The sequence below is a fragment of the Ammodytes marinus genome (assembly GCF_949987685.1).
Source record: "Ammodytes marinus genome assembly, chromosome: 17".
NCBI classification, from domain to species: Eukaryota; Metazoa; Chordata; class Actinopteri; order Uranoscopiformes; family Ammodytidae; genus Ammodytes; species Ammodytes marinus.
The window spans coordinates 11,704,947-11,724,921 of record NC_137221.1 but is presented as its reverse complement, the minus strand read 5'-3'; the positions used below and the strand labels follow the sequence as shown (position 1 = coordinate 11,724,921).

The following is a 19,975-nucleotide window of genomic DNA, read 5'->3' as shown; positions in this document are numbered from 1 at the left end:
TTATAAGTCTGTGCTTTGTACACAGTTGCTTTATTTTGGTTTTTGGAACCGTTTTAATTCAGCAGTTTTTGCAACTCTCTTGTGACAGTGCACAGACCCCTTGCATAATTATGTGGAGCAGGCAGTGTTTTGGGCTTTTCATTTCACTTCAGCTTGATATTGTGAGAGGTGCGTGCGTTTCTAAGCCTGGGTAAGGGAACAATTAAACAGCTGTAAGCCTGGAAGAAGAAAAAAATAAAAGCACAAGAACTGTACTGGGAGAAAAAAATCACAGCCGCAGACAGACTGACACACACAAACACACACATGTGCACCTACATACACACAGACACACACACACACACCCGACAAAATGGGAAGTAATGGAGTGAGGAGGGAACGCTGCTGTCTGACATGAAAATCAACACAGCATGACATGACCATTATATATACACATACACACACACGCACACACAAACACAGATCGATAGCCAACTGCGTAGACCCCAAGAAAATTATTATGATACAAAACAAACACACAGAACAATACAGCACAAGCACACATACGCATGCATACATGAAGTCACTGATGATCAGGCATTCTCTTTGATTCACAGCAGTATGCCATTCCATGTGCTTTTTATAACACTGTGAATATCTGTAGGCGAGATGCAGCCCTTAGACATGTACAGCTTCCATTGGCGACAAACACACAGCATATACATGACTCCATTGATCGTCTTTAGTTCCTTCATTGGTTGGAACCCAAGAGACACCACAGGAAACTGCAGAGGATGGGTCTCTTATTGTGTAGGGAAATGTCTCTTATTTTCAAATGCGGCTGTCAACAGTGTTGTGGATTTGTCTGTTTTGAATTTGTCAAAACAAGAAGTGAATATTTGATATATTTTTCCATGTCATGTTATGAGTGTTTTTCTTTGTGTTTGTTTGTGGCATCTAAACCGATCTGCTTGACCTTTTATGTTAGGGTTTGGGAGAGAGCCAGAGAGCTAGACAAATGTTACATATACACAAGCATGCACACACACTCACTGAGGGTAAGCAATGCTACTTTAAGTGACCAAAGCAATGTGGCAGCAGTGACATTTAGCCTAAGTAGAAGGCAAGACAAGGCAAGGCTCTCTCAACATCCCGTCACTTTAAAACAAATCTTAAAAGGAATAATTCAACATTTTGGAAAAATATGCTTACTCGCTTAGAATTAGTTTAGAAGATTGATCGGGAAGGGAAAAGAGCTAGCCTAGCTCTGTCCAGAAGTTTAAAAATATATTCTTCACCCTTTAAAAATTAAAATAAACATGTTATCTTGTTTATACCCTAACAGCCTAAGTGTAAAAATGTCAATTTTGTGGTTTTATTTGTATGTGTCGGATTATGTCTTAGCCCGAAGCAGTCCCTTCCTGGAGTTTTGTCATCATCAGCAAAGCCCTTGGTATCCAATTTATTTTAAAGATAAACTAATGTGAACTGCAAACTATGCAAACTGTCCAATCCCAGTTTAGAGACCATTTTATTAGGGACATTGGGGACATTTGAGTTATTCTCAAGATGTGTTTAACGTCAAAATAAAGTGTTTATATGACCAACCCGTTGTATTGTTTACAATCTGTCCAATCATGTGACCACTCAATTCTTCATTGGACTGTGTTGCTTGCCAATGGTGCCATTGTGTTCCCAGGTCTCAGTCATTACTGAAGTATGTACAATGTTATCATTTTTGACGAAACTTTAAAAAAAAATAAAACATACATTTTAGTGAGCTTTCTTGTAGTTTGTTTTAATGTCCTGAGTGCTATCTAAAGCCTAATACTTTTGAAGCACCATTTTGAGTTTTTCATGAATCCAGTATCACACATTGCTGCAGGACACGTTTTAAGGTTTGGATTTGTTCAACTTCCTCGATGTGATACTATTTGCCTATTTTAACATTTCTCCTCCTTTTTCTATTTCCTGACTCTCACACTCTGTCTGCTATAGTAGGCCAGTTAAAGGTAATTATGAGGTTTCTCGTTAATTAGCAAGGAGCACCCAGCTGTTTCAGCCCCACAAGACCAACGGCCTTCAACACACACACACACACACACACACACGCAGATGCACACTCAGACAGACACACACACCTGGGGAGTCTTGGTGAAATGTCAGGGCTGTTCAGATTGTAATTATAGGGAGATTTGCAGCCTCTCTCACAAGGCCGAGATAGACCACCTGACTCTCTCTCACACTCTCTTCTATGTGATGTTTTATGTGAGTATTTTCTTAACAAAATACTCTAGTTTCATCTCAGCAAATCAAAAAACTACATGAAATTGGCGAATGGTGACATAAATGTTGTCCGCCTCTATGAAAAGCATGCAAGCCGATGCATATTCCTGTGTTTGGGGCAATGTCATCACATTAAGAATGTGCCCTGTCTGTGTTCTCGCTCTCATTTCTCTTATCTGTTAGTGCTTCATGTCAACATCAAGTGTTAATGAAGAGTTATTCACACTGGCCTGCTGTGTCCTGGATGAACACAATTCTAAAGAACAATCATTTCCGTTAATGGTTTAGATAAGAGTGTGTGCTAGACTAGAGCAACTGAGGTGTATGTGTCCACAGTTACCTACCTACTTAACAATCTTAAGTTATCACCAAACATCTCCACGTCATCGTGTCTTAAACCAAAACCTTGGAGCTTCTAGGAGTGCAGCAGCTGCACGTGTCATCCCCAACAGCTTTCCAAAAATGTACACAGCCGTGTCTGATTGTTGGCATTTTGCAATACCAGTGGGAAATGTGGATTTGACGAGCATGATGTGGATGAAAACACACACACCTACACAATATGGCTCAGATAATCGTAGTAAACAGATTTATTATGGGGGATTTGTGCACAGTAATCAGAGTATTCCTTAATCGCAATATTGGCAACAGTTGCATAATTTCATGAGTTGAATGAATTTCAACACCAATGATAATCAGTAGTGTGTTACAAGCTAATTAATCGAGAATTGACTCCCATTGATGGCTTGTGGTCAATTTGCAAAAATAAAATAAGGGCAATGCCCAAAAAGTAAACAGCCATATCACTTGAGTGGGATGTCTATGTATGTGTGTGAGTGTTTGTGTGTGTGTGTATGTTTGTGTGTAGGTGGATGCACATTACGTGTCAGTATTCCAGGCGGACTGTCTGCCACTTGCTACACGCGCACAGAGTGAGTCTGTCTGTCTGTGTGTGTTTGTGTTGAATGTGATCTTGGCTGGTTCTTGAGAGCCTGCTGAGCTGTGAAGAGGAGGTGCAATTATAATTTCAGCATCCCACTGTTTCCGCTGCAGTTACATCGGTACTTAGTACCTTCTACACCTTACCACCCCTGTGTGCTCCTACTCATAAATCCGTCCCCATTCTTCCAAAGGCCAGACGGTAACATCATGAGTCATTTTACTCCCATCCAGACCTAATTAAAGTACTAAGGACAACAGCAGCGATTTGCAAGCACGCCGGAAGCAACATTCATTCAATCAAACTTGGTTCAAAAATGTAATTATTTATAAATTATAAAATTATATGTGTCTTGTACTTTCCTTTTGTTTTTTAGAATGTTCAGTAATTTGAACCGAATAAACAATTAATTGATTTTTAAAGGGAATTTCCTTACATTTCAATATGGGGCTTTACCATATAAAGCCATTCGCTATCAAAATGAAAATGATGAGCGATCAAGAGAGTGAACATTAATATGATGTGGCTGCGAGGAGGATGATACACTCACAGGGAAAATGAGCTTTATTAAAAGGGCTCTCTTTGCCATGTATACCTTCATTCAGACAGAGTAAAGGAAGATAATATGATTTCATTTTCATCATGATCGGGAGAAAAACACCTGCAATGACACTGCAACCTTTATGTGAAAGCACTACGAGAGCAGGTGGGACATTTTAACTCAGGGGCAATAAAATCCAACACAGGAGAGGATTTTATTTTCACACACAGCACAGTCAGGGCCCATTTATAATAAAGCAGCAGATCCAGCGCCTAACAACTCCCGCAACAAGTTGTGGAGTGGATAGACGGATGGATGGCTGTGCCTGTGGACACTGAGACTGTGTTTGTCAATCACGAGATGAGTTTTTCTTCATAAGCCATTGAATTAAATCCCATCACCTTTCTGTCCACACAATACCCAGCAAGAGGATGAATATGTCTTGTTTGGCAACTCTTTCTCAGAAGACTGCACTTCAAGCAGAGACAGCTTGCGTGCAGTTGACACCATGCATCATGGTGCATTAAGTTGAGTGGCTGTACATCAGCGGCAACACAACATTCTGAATGGCATTTAAAAAAAAAAATAATGGAACGGCTCCTTCCCAATACTTGCTTGAGGCCTGCAAAACAATAAGGCAGCCACTTCAAAAGGCTGACTTCACATGCTGTAAAAGTACTTCAAATGATGTCATATTATTCCATCATCAGAATGGATGTCACTCAACTTTGTGCGTCTTGCTGCCGGAACCTCAAGCATAACACAGTGCTCGTTAAAACATGGAGCTTGAACTAATTTCCCCCTAAATTCTCTCCACGCTCCTTGACTCAACTTCACAGAACAGCCTCAGTCTTTGTAATAACTTACTCTATGTCCTTTGTAATTTCTCAGATGAAAGCTGTGACTTCTGAATGTTTCATTTTAACATTCTGATGCCTCTTCCATTGAAATGTGGTATAAAGCGTATGGTTGAGCAATCCCTTGTATGTGTACTAAATATAATTTGATAAATCAAGTTATCCATCATGGAGAAAAGATACAGAGTGCTAGATAGCAAGTATGTAAAGATTTATAATTTTTACAATTGTATTAATTTAGTTAGGTATTTGTTTATTTTTGTCACCTTTTTAACATTTTATTTATTGGCATTTTCTCTTACATGCACAGTTCTATTTGTGTTAAATGACATGCAGAAACTAAACAGCTAACGCTATAGTTTTTTGGGCTTAAATCGGCTGTCTATTTTTGTTAACTCTTGTGCGCTGTTCTGTTCTTTCACTATTCTGTAATCCATTAACATAAGGCATAGCAGAGAGATGAAGTTGCCCAACCGCTTTGTTTATAATAATTATCTGGCATTTTTTGCTAAATAAATATTGCCAACAAGCAGAACAAAATTCCTTCAAATAGCGAAATTACAAAGTGAGGTACTAATATAGATCCCATGTCCTGTAATTAAAACCATAAAATGTCCTATCAGCTTTTATCATAGAACATATTGAATATGACCCAACATTAAACATCTCATTTTATATAAACGACAAAAAAACTGTTATCATCCCGTGCTATCAACATCGCCCAAACCTTGAGATTCATCATACTCCAATGATCAATGTCTCACATCCATTTGAATGACACATGAACAATTTAATGGCTAATTTTACAACATTAATCGCAGAACTAGGTTAATGGCTTAACCAGAGCCACACGAGTGCTTAAACGGTTAGAGTTGTTTAAGTTAAATACTGCATGCATACGCAAAGGGCATCTAATTAATATTTAAAACTTGGTGGCAGGGTTTTTTTTTCTAAATGTCCCCAGCCTGTTTAATTTACAGCCAAAGTGGCTCTCAGATCAGAACAAACTGGTCAGAGGGAGACTGCTGGCTAGTTTCCCGTCTGCCGGCAAATTTACTCACATTTGACTTTTAGTTGATGTTGCCTTCACACACTTGATGTCAGCAGGCGTGCATAACACATATAACCTAGGATCACAAATCATAAATACATGATAGAGTAAACATCATTAGGTCGTGAAAAAAACCACTCAAAGTTCATCCAGTCCATGTGTCCATCACCTCTTTTACAATCAGTTAATCTGTTAACTCTGAACCAAGAAAATAAAGAGACAAACTGAATACACAAACCTCAGGAGAGAAATCTGAGCAGAGAATGTGTTGCGTTTTTATTTTTTTGGCTTTGATGCCTTTTAGTGGAGAAGAAGAAAATATTTTTTTTTTTGTGGGAACTCAACCTGATGAGTCGTGTGAAGTCGAGAGAAATGTCTTTTCAACGCGGTGACCTACATGATGTGTGGACTCCAGTGTTCCTTGCAGTGGAATGGATTTTAATTCCGTTGATTTATTTTCTATAAAAGGTGCCGTTCGGATCCACAGACTCAAATCCTTTTATCTTTTTCTAGCCCTTTTATTCCTTTATCGCTCTGTTTCTTTTCATCTCAGAAACTCATTTCAGTTCAACCTCTACCAGGCATTTTGGACATTGACTGCTACCTAAAATAGATCTCTGCTTCCTTTTGTTTGTTAGAGGATATACAGTGATTTGCATCAAAACAATTAGAGTAGCAAGGTGACAACAGCACTTGGGCGAGAGTGAGAGTTGAGACTGCATGTATTGCATGTCACATTTGGCTTTTCTTGATTTGTTTAAGACATCTCTAGTTTAAAAAAAAATGTGTTTTGTATGGCTACCAATTAGAAAAGTATTCCTCCTAATACTGAAGGGAAAGGGAGTGTGTCTCAACCAAAAATATGCTTATGGTTTTCTGTTAGCGGCAAAATGGAGATTGAATTGTTCTCCATCCTTCTCAAGCCAAAGAGGCACTTAGCTACTGTTGTATATTTTGTAAAACCACGTAAAAAACCTAAGAGAACATTGGTACCAAACGCAACGGAAACTAAGTGTATCACGGGAAGATTGCCAAGGGGGAGAAAGACATCTTTTAACTTAATGATTATCAATCACGTTTGTTACTGTATGACTGTGGTATTTACATGAACAGAAAAACAAATCCAAACAAATGATGAAGTTACACATGAGAGAAGAAGGGCTGTTACAGCAGACGGACATAATCAGCTAAAGACAGAGGGTGTTACTGTCACTAGGAGGATAAATGTAGAAAAGCTCGACGTAAAGCGAACGATAGCTCAAGAAAAGGCTTGCTTTGCAGTTAACGCCACAAAGGAGCATGTGCTCATGCCAGAAGCATATTTAAGGTGCAGCTATTGGGCAAAAGATAATAAAGAAGAAAAAAAACACAGCTGCAGGCCGCACAGAAAGTCCAAAAAAGATTGACTGAGATCAGCTACGGTGTTTCGACATGACTGACTTCTACATTAGTCAATATACGCAATATGTCACCACAAAAGATTCACATAGACTTCAACCCAGGTTATGTCACCGATAGACATCGCATCAAATATTTATAACACAAGCCTGTCATATGTCAAACACATGAATCAATAGGGCACAATCACATCGGATTGAGTGAAATTCAACTTTTTTTGTCATCAGTCACCGGATATTCAAGATGGATGCAGGTGACGGATGTCTTCCAGTGAGACCAACCCATTTAACAATAGGGGGGGGGGGCGGAATGGGAGTATGTGTGTTGTGGTGTCAGGTTTGGTTGTGGCGTGTGGCTAAGCATCTGCTCTCTGTCTGACCCAGCGACCCCGAGCGAGAGAGAGAGAGCGGGCAGGGTAGGGTAGGGGTCGGGGTGTGGGAGTAGCAGACGGCCCGTGTCAAAGATCAAAACCGTTATCGTTGTCCACTGCAATACCCTGCTGAGCTTTTATCTGTTAGCTGGACAAATAAAAGATGTATCCCCTATGGGGGGCATGTGCCCTGTCTGGGGATATGCACATTTTGTTTCCCTGTACATCACACAGAAGTAAGTTGTGTTTTTCTTATACAGGAAATGCATTTTATTGTTATACTATTATTATCAGTATTGTATAAATGTATATAAATATGTGCATTTACCTTATGGTAACATTTGCTTTCTGTGTGTTTGTTTCCATTTTTTGGGCTGACAATGTATAATCTAATGCAGTTTGGGATTTGTGCTTATTCTATATGCTAACAAGTGTGTCTTAGTTATTTTGTGTATGTGTTTATACAGTATATACAGTTCACACATTAGCTATGGCCAAAGATATCTGCTGGTGGCCACCCAAACATTAAAGCTTTGGAAAAATGGCATTTTCGGTGAAAACGTGTGCTAAATACTGGTGCCGAAATAGGACTTTTGGACATTATCTGCAGTCTATTTGTAGTAATTATATTGCCAACTATAAAAGGATTAGCTCGCCTTCACTTAGAGTTGTTTTGGTAGAGAGCTGCCCCTAAATGCACCTGTGAAGTATGTATGGGGATACATAGTTCACCAATGTTATCACTGACATGACGTGTAAGTGGATAATGTAAAAATGAAGAGGAGAGGAGAGGAGAGGAGAGGAGAGGAGAGGAGAGGAGAGGAGAGGAGAGGGGTAAGCAGGTGACAGCAGTTCCCTTCAGCTGTGAACTGAGTGCACCCAGAAACAGTCTGACAAGGCCTGCTGGGGAAATGAGTCTTCTCCGGGAATGAGGCAGACAAGCACACACACACACACGCGCAAATACACACACACCCACACACGCATGCAAACACACACACACACACACACACACACACACACACACACACACACACACACACACACACACACACACACACACACACACACACACACACACACAGGTACAGGAAAGCATCCTGTGCACGAATAGAACCACACGGGCAAAGACACAGGGTGAACAACTGTACAAAAAGGCTCCGAGGGCGCAAGACTAAGACAGGAAATGCATCATCACTCAGGGGAGAGAAATTCATCACCTGCAGCGGCTCGAAAACTCACCGGCCAATAAGATTGCGTATTCAACGGCAACTGGCTGATTACAATAATGATAATAATCCAAATGCTGACTCTCTTGCAACTATTTAGAAAATTTGTCAGGAAATGCCATAAGAAAAGATAAAGGGGACAGGGAAATTAATTTAATAGCATAATACAGTAATAGACTTTCCTCAATAGCACAGCAGCACGAGGTAATGAGCAAGTGAGATTGGTGTGTGTACTTAGATAGCGATCTGTGTGTCATGTTTGCTGTCAGCCATGTTTGCTGTGGGTTTTGGGACACATGGGCATACCTGTCAACACACACCAGGTCTTAGCACATACAGGCTACACAAAAACAACCCGCTGTTGTTTTGTTTTTCTCTACCTTCCAATACCCAGTTGTGCCAAGAATATTGTTATTTATTTTAGGCTGAGAAAAACAAAATTAAAATCTTTTTTGATTGCTAAATACCCTCTAAAGGTTTACTTAATAATCCAATAATAGCACTTATTGTTTAAACAAGAAAATAAACGTTCATCCACAAGAGACTATTATTGAAATTGTTGTCAAATTGGAGCTTTCTTCCGATCCGACGGCATAACACGTAGACGGGTTCATGGAAGGTTCATTTCTCAAGCGAACTGACTAATCAAATTACCTTTGTACGTTTGTGCATTCATGTCTTGTGTATCACCACAAAATATAATTCACATAATTGGTCTTTTCCAGAAACATAACAAAATATCAACTGCAAATATAGAATTATCTCAAATAACAAGTGTTAAATAATTAGTCTCTTAAGACTTTTGTAGATAACGCATAAACAACCTCGTTTCACTGTGATGTTTTCTCAAACCTACACAAACACAAATATAAATGAATAAATTGCAAAATTCGATATTATATACTTTATATTATTAGATACGTATATTATACTTAAGGCCACCTATTATGCAAAATGCACTTTTTCATAGTTTATCAACATTAATGGTTCCCCAGTGTGACTAGAGATTCCTTAAGTATGAGAAGAAAAAAACAACCCTCTCTCTTTTTCTCCACCTCCACCTTTCAAAAAAACCCGGTCAGATTTATCTCCCCTTATGATGTCATAAGGAAGCAATGCTCCCTTATTACCAACTTAATTTAGGAATAACTCCACATGTGATAAGCACACCATTAGAAAGGCAATTATGTTCAAGACCAATTATAGCAGACTGAGCTTTTTAGAAAGGCGGGGTTTAAAGAGACTCAAAAACAAATAGTTTCAGACAGATGCTGAAAGGAGGAGATGGAAGCAATCGCAATGTGAGAAATATAAAAGGTTTTTTGGACACTGCAGCATGAAAACCATTTTGAGTAAAAACCCAAATTACAATTTTGAACCTGAAAATTTGCATAATATGTGACCTTTAAACCTGATTGATATCACGATTGTAGGTATTTTGTTTGCCTTTAAAACATTTTGTTTTGGCACATCTACTTTCCCTATGTTTGTGTATCTGATATGCATCACTGAGTGATGCACTACACAAACAGCTAAAATGAATTCCTTAATGTTCGGAAAAATCCACATTATTTTTGCTACAAAAGACAAAGACCTCTCAGAGTGATACGATATATAACAAGCAGGGCAATGAACTGGAAAGTATTCAAAAAGTAGGATCTGTAATCTTTTTGCTTAATTACAACAGATAAAGCAACTTAGAGCTCATTGAATCGTGTGATGATGGATCTTAAATAAAAGTTGAGTTAATGAAGAGTCCAATACGATGACAAATTACAAAATCACGTTCCAAACATCTTCAATGGGGATAGCACATCATTAGTGATGTCATTAATCAAACGCTTTATATCATATTCATGAATAAGGATTATCGCTGCTGGTACATCATTTGCACAACATTACCTAGAACAATGTTCATACATCTGTGGCTCACACATGCGGTACCATCCATTCATTAGGAGCACACAGTTATCATTGGCCGATCAGAGGAGGATGAGACGGCAGAATGACTGATGAATGATCATTTGTTAATCTAAATTGTGATTTTTTTTTTCTCTTTCTTTGCTAGGATAGCTTTAATTATGTGTTTGCAGTATCTACTCACATTTAACATTTCATTTGCACAAACATTCAAAAGTGTTTTCTAAAGCCGCCATTTTGAGAGCTGTAAAATGAGGTTTTCCTAAGCCTCTGTGAAAAGATAATGTATCACTCCACAAAAAATATTTACAACCCTTAAATAAAAACTGTCAATAATGAGGAGTTTAATTACTGGCGGGCTCTTAATTCATATTTATTGCACTATAAGCTGTTGCTCCACCTCAGGATGAACAAATCATAAGATTCAGCTTGCTTTGTTTGAAATTTTATTTCCTTCACTAACATGAGCAACCTAGAAGGGAAGCGGTGAAACTGGCAGCCAAATAGGTATGAATCAAAGGCAAAGTGACAATACTGACACTACATTTTATTCAAAGTGGCTCAACATAATCCTCGGGTTGCAACGAAATCAACCCGATTTTGGTCTGTGGAGGATTTTAGGGATGAGCCTATTCTAACATCTTCGTATTCTTCTGTTCGGCTGCATTTCTGTCATTTCCATTCTGTTCTGTGGTGGTGTTGGTCTTGTAAAAAAACATCAGCTGCCGTATGTATCCCCCCCGAGAGCACACCATCATTTAGGTCATCGGTATCTTCCCTCCAGGACAGCCTTCACAGGACTGACCTCACCCTTTGAAAGGCATTGCTGTTTATGTGTCCATCCATCTATACAGGAGGATTCCTATTTACACTTTTTAGAATTTTACTCCAAGCTCCCATCCTAAATGAAAAACCTTCCCCTATACTGGCCATGTTGCCTGGTTTCTTTACATAAATTAGACCTCCCCCCCCCCACACACACACACACACACATACACCAACAGGGAGTGTGCCAGCTGGACATGAGACAGTCTGTCTTTGTTATTTTCTCATCTGCTTTTTTGTAATGCATCACAAATAGAGCCTCTTTGTGTGTGTGTGTGTGTGTGTGTGTGTGTGTGTGTGTGTGTGTGTGTGTGTGTGTGTGTGTGTGTGTGTGTGTGTGTGTGTGTGTGTGTGCGTGTGTGTGTCTGTGTGTGTAGGTGTGTGTAGGTGTGTGTATTTGTGTCCTGTCCCTGTGCATGTGTGTATGTGCACGTGTGTTTGCGGACGGTTACACCCTCAGGGTAACACATGCTATCTTGGTGTGCCCAACATTTTTCCCCCGTATTTATTAGTGTGTGAGTGTGTGTGTGTGTGTGTGTGTGTGTGTGTGTGTGTGTGTGTGTGTGTGTGTGTGTGTGTGTGTGTTGTGTGTGTGTGTGTGAGATAGAGAGAGAGAGAGAAAGAGAGAGTATGCGTGGCTATATACTCAACATGTTCACGTCATGTCTACTTCTAATTATCTATGAAATAATGAAGAGGCTATGGAAGACTGACATATTGCATGTGTGAGACATAGAACAAGCCTGTGTTCTTTATAAACCTCATACAGTCACCACCTGAGAAAGACTTGACATTTTTCCCCATTTTATTCCCTTCTGGGAATGATTTGTGATGACACAAGCAATGCATTTCATATGTGTGCGTTTATGAGCATTTAATATGCACAATACACATTATTCAGTGGCAAAGTGCATTGGAGACACATTAGAAAAATATATTTCCTGGAAATTCCATTATTTCTTAATCCATTGCAGTGCTATCTCTGCTAATGGCTCCTGCAGGAAGCCACCACCATGTCTTCTGCATTCAATTATGATGAATTATGATTATATTCATGATACTCCTGACACCAGTCTGTAAATGCACTTTTGCACTAGACCTTAGAGAAAAACAGCAATTGTATATAAAAGGCTGTTATGGATCCAAATGGGCCCAGAAACAGCTGGAACAGCTAACCAAAGTGTCTCTTTCTACTCGTATTTGCAATGAAAAAAATATGCATTTCTTTCTTTCAATTCAGCCATCCCGTTAAGGTTGTTTTATATGCCAAGCTGACATTTAAAAAACATAGGCAAAAACACATTAGTAGATTTGGCACTTAAAAAAAACACGGTAATATGTGTGCAGGAAAAACAATATGTACCCAGTGTGATGTTGTCTATGGGAGAAAAAACACAAGAGGTAAAAAAAAAAAAAAAAAAAAGAAAAAAAGAGCTGGAACCTTTTTTGGAGTCATCTATTAAGATCAACACTTTAAACAAATCTTCTAAAGATAGAGACTGGAGGGAGAAGAGGGGAGAAGGGGAAAGAGGACAGGCATGAAAAAAGGATGATAGAAAAGAGAGAAAAAGAGGAGAGGAGAGGAAGGGAAGAGAAGAGTAGAGGTGGCAGATGTGGAATGTGAGAGAGAGGCGGTGATTACAAATTCACCATGGGTGAATGTTGGTGGGAGAAGGCAGGAGGAGAGAATAGGTGATTAGGGGTGGAGGGAGATGGATGGAGAGAGAGAGAGAGAAAAAAACGACTGTGCCTGAAGCAGCCGAACGTCAGGAACATGAATATGCACAACAAAGCCCAATCGTGAGCGCTACTCAACAGGGGCAAACAGTGAGGACTCTAACTGAAAAGTGCAATGCCCTCCAATACTGGACAACAGCCAAGCCTTCAAATTCATTAGGAAATATGAAGCAGCAGCACACACCCACACTTGCTCCTAGGGATAAGGGCAACCATTATCCCAAAGATTTACACTCATTGGCAACTGCTTACCATTAGGAAAATAAGCTTTTTAGGGGGGAAATTATTGTTGCTCTGATCCAAAACAATATTATTGAAAACATTGAGAAAACGTTTACCGCAACATAGCTTCCGTATATGGTATGTTTATACTGAAGGTAGTTCAGATTTATTGATATTATATTTTTCCGTAAAATGTTAAGTGTCAATTTTGGTTCAATTGTAGGGTTCCAATCTCTTCTAATGGCATTTGAGATATAGGGCTACTTTTATGGAAGTAAAGTCGTGTGCTATCGTTTGTATGAAAAGTATTGAGTATGACCTGGAATGTGATCCCTGTTCTCTGGTTTCCAAGACAACACACCTTTTGTTCGACTTCTTCTACATTATGTCATACCGCTTGTGAGATTGGTATTGAATTGTGTACACTTCAGCAAAGCAGAAGAGGAGAGGAGAGGAGAGGGGGATGAACCAGTCAGGAAAAAACAAAGAAGTAATTACAAATGCACTGAAGATAAGTCGGAGATTCTGGAGAGGACAAGGTGTACGAAAGTCAGGAGGGACGGATGTAGAGAATGGAGTAGAGATAATGCAACTGAAAAATACTCAAAGTATGTACATTCTAGGGCCCGACCGATATTGATTTTGGAGTGCCGATGCCGATTATTTTCGGAGGAAAATTACGATTACGATTAAATTGGCCGATAAAAAAATAAAAAAAAATCCCCAAAATCTATATTGAAAACATTTACTTTTTTGAATATATATTTACCTTGTACTGTTGAAAATATGTACAGGAACTTTTTCTTTATTGCAATACGCATTGTCTAAAAAAATAAAGTGTAACAAATATGTCTAAATTCAGACATGCATTTTATCTTACTGCACCCAACTCTCTGGAACTCCCTCCCCCCAAACATCAGCATCTCAGACTCAATAAACTCATTCAAAAGTCAACTCAAAACTCACCTCTTTAAGGAAGCATAATGACACCTGACTCCAATTCAAACCTTATTTTAACTGTTTCTGTATTTTTTTTTCTACATGTATGATTCTCTATGATGTAAAGTGTCTTTGAATTACCTCGAAAAAAGCACCATATAAATTCTATCAATTATTATTATTAACAGTCAAGCGATGACCAATGCCTCTGCTATTGGTTGCAGGGGGAACTGTCAAGTGTAAATTAATCCAATGTATTACAACACACCTGCTGCTGCTGTAAATAGGCTATAGCATTAACGCTATTCATTTAGGTTACCTCCAGGGCAGCAATACATTTCACAAATGATTGCTTGAATTTTTTTTTCTTTTTTATTAAAAAAATCTGCAAAAAACGGCCGATTCCGATAATTCCGAAATATGTGATAATCGGTCGGGCCCTAGTACATTCATTAAAAACACAAGAGTGGGGAAAGAGTGAGGTGAAGGAGATAAAAGAAAAGAAAAAGAAAAAAAGATGAGAGGACAGAGGTGAGAGGCTGTTAATATTAAAGCCCGGGGACCAACGGATCTAAAATTCCTAATGTTGACTGGCTTAGGTTATGTTGGTGCTACCTATATATTCACCAAATCCCCTCTCTTTCCTTGCTACACCTTCCTTCCTCTCTCTCTCTCTCTCTCTCTCTCTCTCTCTGTCTCTCTCTCTCTCTCTCTCTCTCTCTCTCTCTCCCTCCGTAAGTATTTCTATGATCAAGAGGGCTGACTCTGCGACAGACACATCTCCCTCCCTGAGAAAGCCAGCCATAAGCCACAGGATTAAATGTGTGTTAGAGAGTCAGTGTTGCGCTCATATTCTGCCTGAGAGTGCTACAGTGCCTCGGCGTGTGTACACAGTGTATCTAATAGTCCAGAAGCATGTCTGTGTGGGTTTGTGTGTGTATTTAGCAGAGAATGACAAACGCACAATGTTATGCCCCCTATGTCATTCTTTTTAGCCTCCAAGCTAACCAATAAATCAAAATCCTATTCGTACATTAGAATGTCAATCAATCGATTGATTGATTGACAGCAGCAGAATGATCACCGGAATGCTTAACCAGTTACTAATGCGGGTAAATGTTTTAGCAATGGAATATTAATGCATGGCATCCATCATTGAATTATTATCAGCATCAGAGTTGTAGACTGCACCAATCAATCTCTGGGTATGCAGTGATAGGGCTATAAAACCTGCTCACAGCACCATTTCACTGCACCTGACAGCCCCATCCCCATTCAACAGTGATGACCATCGTTAAACTTCCAGACATGGGAGGGATAACTGATAAATTTCAATTTAGCCATGTTGAAACGAACAAGGTACATTTCCATGGCTGGTCGATGCAAATGAAACAAAGCTATGTTTAGCCTTGTAGGTTAATTACTCGGTCATATGCGGGAGGCTAGCCCTAAGTAGAACCAGTTACGATTCCTCACTCCCACGATGACCAGGAATAGATTAAACCAGGCTGTCTTAATTGATAATTAGAGCTAGATGATTGATCGGTGGTATTCCTTCCTGGGGTTGAGTGCTGATAAAATCCATACTATGAGTAAAAGCGTCAATCTTAAAAGGATGGTGTTGAAAAGAAGTTCCAAGCATAGATGTGTTGCGAAAAAAAAAGGTTGCAGGTTGCCATGTTTGGACGCAGCCCTTGTTTTGACAAACTGAATAATATAACCCAGAATATATTCAGGAACTGGGAGATGGTACAAAAATGTGTGTGTGTGTGTGTGTGTTTTATTTCCTTTTTGGGTGAATGTGCACATGTGCGATTTAGTATGTTTGGCGAGTAAATTAAGCCTCTGGAGCCACTAGACAAATCTGACAGACTAAAGGGAAAGGGAGGGAGCCGAGAGAGATAGAGAGCAGCCCATAGAAGAAGTGCTGAGCGGAGAGGAGAGGAGAGGAGAGGAGAGGAGAGGAGAGGAGAGGAGAGGAGAGGAGAGGAGAGGAGAGGAGAGGAGAGGAGAGGAGAGGAGAGGAGAGGAGAGGAGAGGAGAGGAGAGGAGGGGTAATAGGGGGGCCGGGAGAGGTGGAGTTAAGCTGAGCGGAGCAGGCAGTGAAGGAGGAGAGGAGAAGAGATGAAACAGAGAAGAGGGGATCAGGGGGGAAGAGAAGAAGAGCAAGGGGACAAGTGCAGCAATTTTTCAGCATCTGACTTGGAGGCAAACTTTATTGGGAGGTGAATATGTTTTCATAAAGCACAGTATTTTGAGAGGGGATTTATCACATCCTCGAAAGCCATTCAAAAGAGTCAGATATATACAGACTGGATCCAAAGGGAGCGGAAGTGTTGAAACCTCTCAGCCCTTTCTCTTCACAAGATTTTTAAAGTATTAATACACCAAGGTTTTGTGGCTTGCAGACTCCTCAATTAAAACCCAGTATGGTGACAAAAGAGTTACTGCTTTTGGAAGTGGCACTGTATCTTTTGTGTCAAACGTGTTAAGCAAGTTGAGAAATGAACATTTCTCTTTTTTGTCCACCGGCTACAGCCCGAGCGAGTGTGTGAATCCATTACCGCCTATTTCATTACTTTACTTTCCGAGATGGAATTTTTAGAAAAGAATTGCGGGCACATACAATGATTGGTTACCTGCCAATGGCCGGTAAGAGTAGACTAATTCACCAGCCACCAGCCAAAATGGAACAACATTTGGCTGGTGGCTGGTTTTTAATTCTCCGGCCTCGTTTTTAAAAGCCCTGATCCCCAAAATGTCAGCACTGATCGAGGGGACGTTTAATTACACATGTATTTACCTGTTTTTGCTCAGCCTTCACACGTATAGAAGAAAAAAGGGGTTTTGTTTGCCAACTTTAATATAACCCCCCCTCGCCCCCCCCCCCCCCCCCCTGATATTTTATTCATCCGAGTGGAATTTGCATTTAACTAAAGCCTTGAATTGACCACATTTGTTCCATGTGGAATTTGGAAAATATCTGACACTGTGAGGTTTCTAACAGGCTACACTGCCACAAGCAGATCAGTGGCAGGATCTGTGCCCCGGAGGCTTTCAAATGAGATCTTTTGTGCCTTAAGAAACATCATCTTTTTCCTGCCTTTTTTTGGTCGAAACCCTACAAAAAACACTGTCTAGCCATGTGAACAAAACCCATCGCAAACACAGGAATCCGGATTCCTTTTTTTTTTTTTTTTTGGAGTGAAACTACAATCCTGTGATGGTGTGAAGGCAGGTGTCTGGACGTCCTCCTGTTGTTTAGTATCCACTCAGCCCACACATGGATCTACACTGAAGCACCATGCAGACTTTGCAACGACCAAGAACAAATGGCTTTAGTTTTTAGAAGTTTGAATTTGCCCTTAGCTTGTTCAACTTTCAAACTCACTTGACCACAAACGGTTCCTGGGTCACCAAATCTTCACCCACATTGTTTGTTTGTTTTCTGACATAATCCAGCTGGCCTGGTGTGTTGTCAGAAGCTCACACATACACCTTGGCTTTAATCTGGAAGTCGAGCCTGCACCTCCAAAACTTCTGTCTTCAAACACCTCTTTATTATTTCTGTCACTGAACATTCTCTCTCCCGGTTCAATTTCCTCATTTCCTCCCCTCCTGCCTTAGCTGGTTATGAGCCCACTTCCGCTCTTCTCTTCCTCCATCTCTTCCTCTAACTCCCTAAACATATTTTTCTCCTCTATTCGATCATTTTCTTCATCTTATTAAGAGATGACAATGAATAGTCAGTTCCAATACCATGAGAGCCTCACCTCACCTTATGCAGCAATGTGTGTGTGCACGAGTGTACAATTGTGTGTTTGTGTGTGTGTGTGTGTGTGTGTGCGTGTGTGTGTGTGTGTGTGTGTGCGTGTGTGTGTATGTGTGTGTGTGTGTGTGTGTGCGTATGTGTGTGCATGTGTGTCTCTGTTTCTGTATGTGTGTGTGTGTGTGTGTGTGTGTGTGTGTGTGTGTGAGTGCTCACTCGAATGTGCATTTCTGAGAAGGATCAGACAGAAAAACTAAAAATGGAAAGCAGAGGAAGACCAAAATACAGACAGACAAAGAAAGCGGTGAAGGAAGTGTGATGTACTGTGAATATTTTACCATTTTATTTCACTCAAGAAGGAAGGAAGAAGGGCTGAGAAACAGTCGATGGGAGACAGAAGGAGGACAAGGTAAGAAAGTATGTGAAAGAGAGAGAGAGAGAGAGAGAGAGAGAGAGAGAGAGAGAGAGAGAGAGAGAGAGAGAGAGAGGGGGGGGGGTGAGAGGGGGAAGATAGCAGGTTTGACTGAAATACATAAGGAAATGAAGAGAAGGGCACAGCGGTAGCAATTTTGGGGGACATAAATGCTGTGTAAGGCTTGGGCCTCATCAATATCAAACAACTCACGTTCCCACACGCACCAACACACGTATAGGCTACCCACACTCCCCGCACGCGCACACTTTGGTATAAGCAGCTCACGTTCGCTGCCACAGCCCAAGAGCTACCGCAAGAATATTTATTGGCTACCAGCTCAATGGCTGTATTGAAAGGGAAGGATGTGGAGAGAGAGAGAGAGAGAGAGAGAGAGAGACAGAGAGAGAGAGACAGAGAGAGCAAACTGAAGCGAACAGAAAAGGAGGAAAGAGGCTGTTGCTGTCTCCATCCCTCTCTCCTTTCCCTTCATCCCCACCTTTAAACCAATTTCTATTTCTCAGCTTTCCTCCGCAACACACCATACATCCACGTACGCACGCAGCTCGCGCGCCCACACGCATGCTCCCCCTTCTCACACACACTCACTCACGCACGCACAGACACCCCAGACATTTTCACGTGCACGTAGACACCCTCACGCGCACGAATCCACTCAGCTTCCCTGCCTCCCCACGCGCACAGATGAAGCAGCATCTTCCTCATGACTGCAGTAGACTGAAAAAAAAACTCATCGCCCAGTCTCACCCTCAGTGAGTGATGGGGCGTCTATGTCACTGCGTTTGAGTGCGCCTTGCCTGTGCACGTGTGTGTGTGTGTGTGTGTGTGTGTGTGTGTGTGTGTGTGTGTGTGTGTGTGTGTGTGTGTGTGTGCGCGTGTCGCATCCCCTTACCTTGCGCGCGCGAGGAGAGCGAGCTGAGAGCGAGAGTCCACAGAAAACAGCGCAGCGCCGTCATTCCTCCTCCGTCCGTCATCCTCTCGTTCGTCGTCGTCCCTCTCCTTTTCATCCCCCTCTTCTTTGCCGACGAGGGGTGCGCGAGAAGGCGTTCAGTGCCTCTGTTGTTGGTAATGTGGTTAGCATCAATGCATCTTCTTTCGCGAGCTTCCGAGCGCGAGCCCTCTAAGCTCTCACCGGGCCGCATGCTGCTTCACATCCAGAAAACGGAGGGAGAGAGAGAGAGAGAGGGGAGAGGAGAGAGAGAGAAAGAGGGGGACAGAGGGGAAGAGAGATAGAGATAGAGAGGGGAGACGTGTTCTTTTTCTTTGCCTCCAACCTAATATAGACTAGATAAATCCTTCACATCCGGAAGAAGAAAAAATTACTTGGGTCACAACATCCATCCAAATGCAGTGAGACGGGCACACGCAAGCACACACACAGGTTGCCTCTCCGTCCTTAAATCCACTCTCCGCTGGGTTTTCACTGATGCCTGCTGTCGTCAATACCTCTCTGTTCCGTCCCGTTCCCCCCTTCTTGCG

General features: G+C 40.9%; 1 protein-coding gene across 1 annotated transcript in view; it reads right to left on the bottom strand.

The window, feature by feature from the left end:
- Window positions 1-19,638, bottom strand: part of csmd3b (CUB and Sushi multiple domains 3b) — a gene marked incomplete at both ends in the record, with an annotated part of 320,381 nt that extends 300,743 nt beyond the window's left edge. The window contains one exon of the mRNA XM_080046015.1: window positions 19,389-19,638. Coding sequence (XP_079902141.1) covers window positions 19,389-19,638 — 250 coding nt within the window. The remainder of the gene's footprint in view (window positions 1-19,388) is intronic.
- Between the last annotated feature and the right edge of the window lie 337 nt (window positions 19,639-19,975).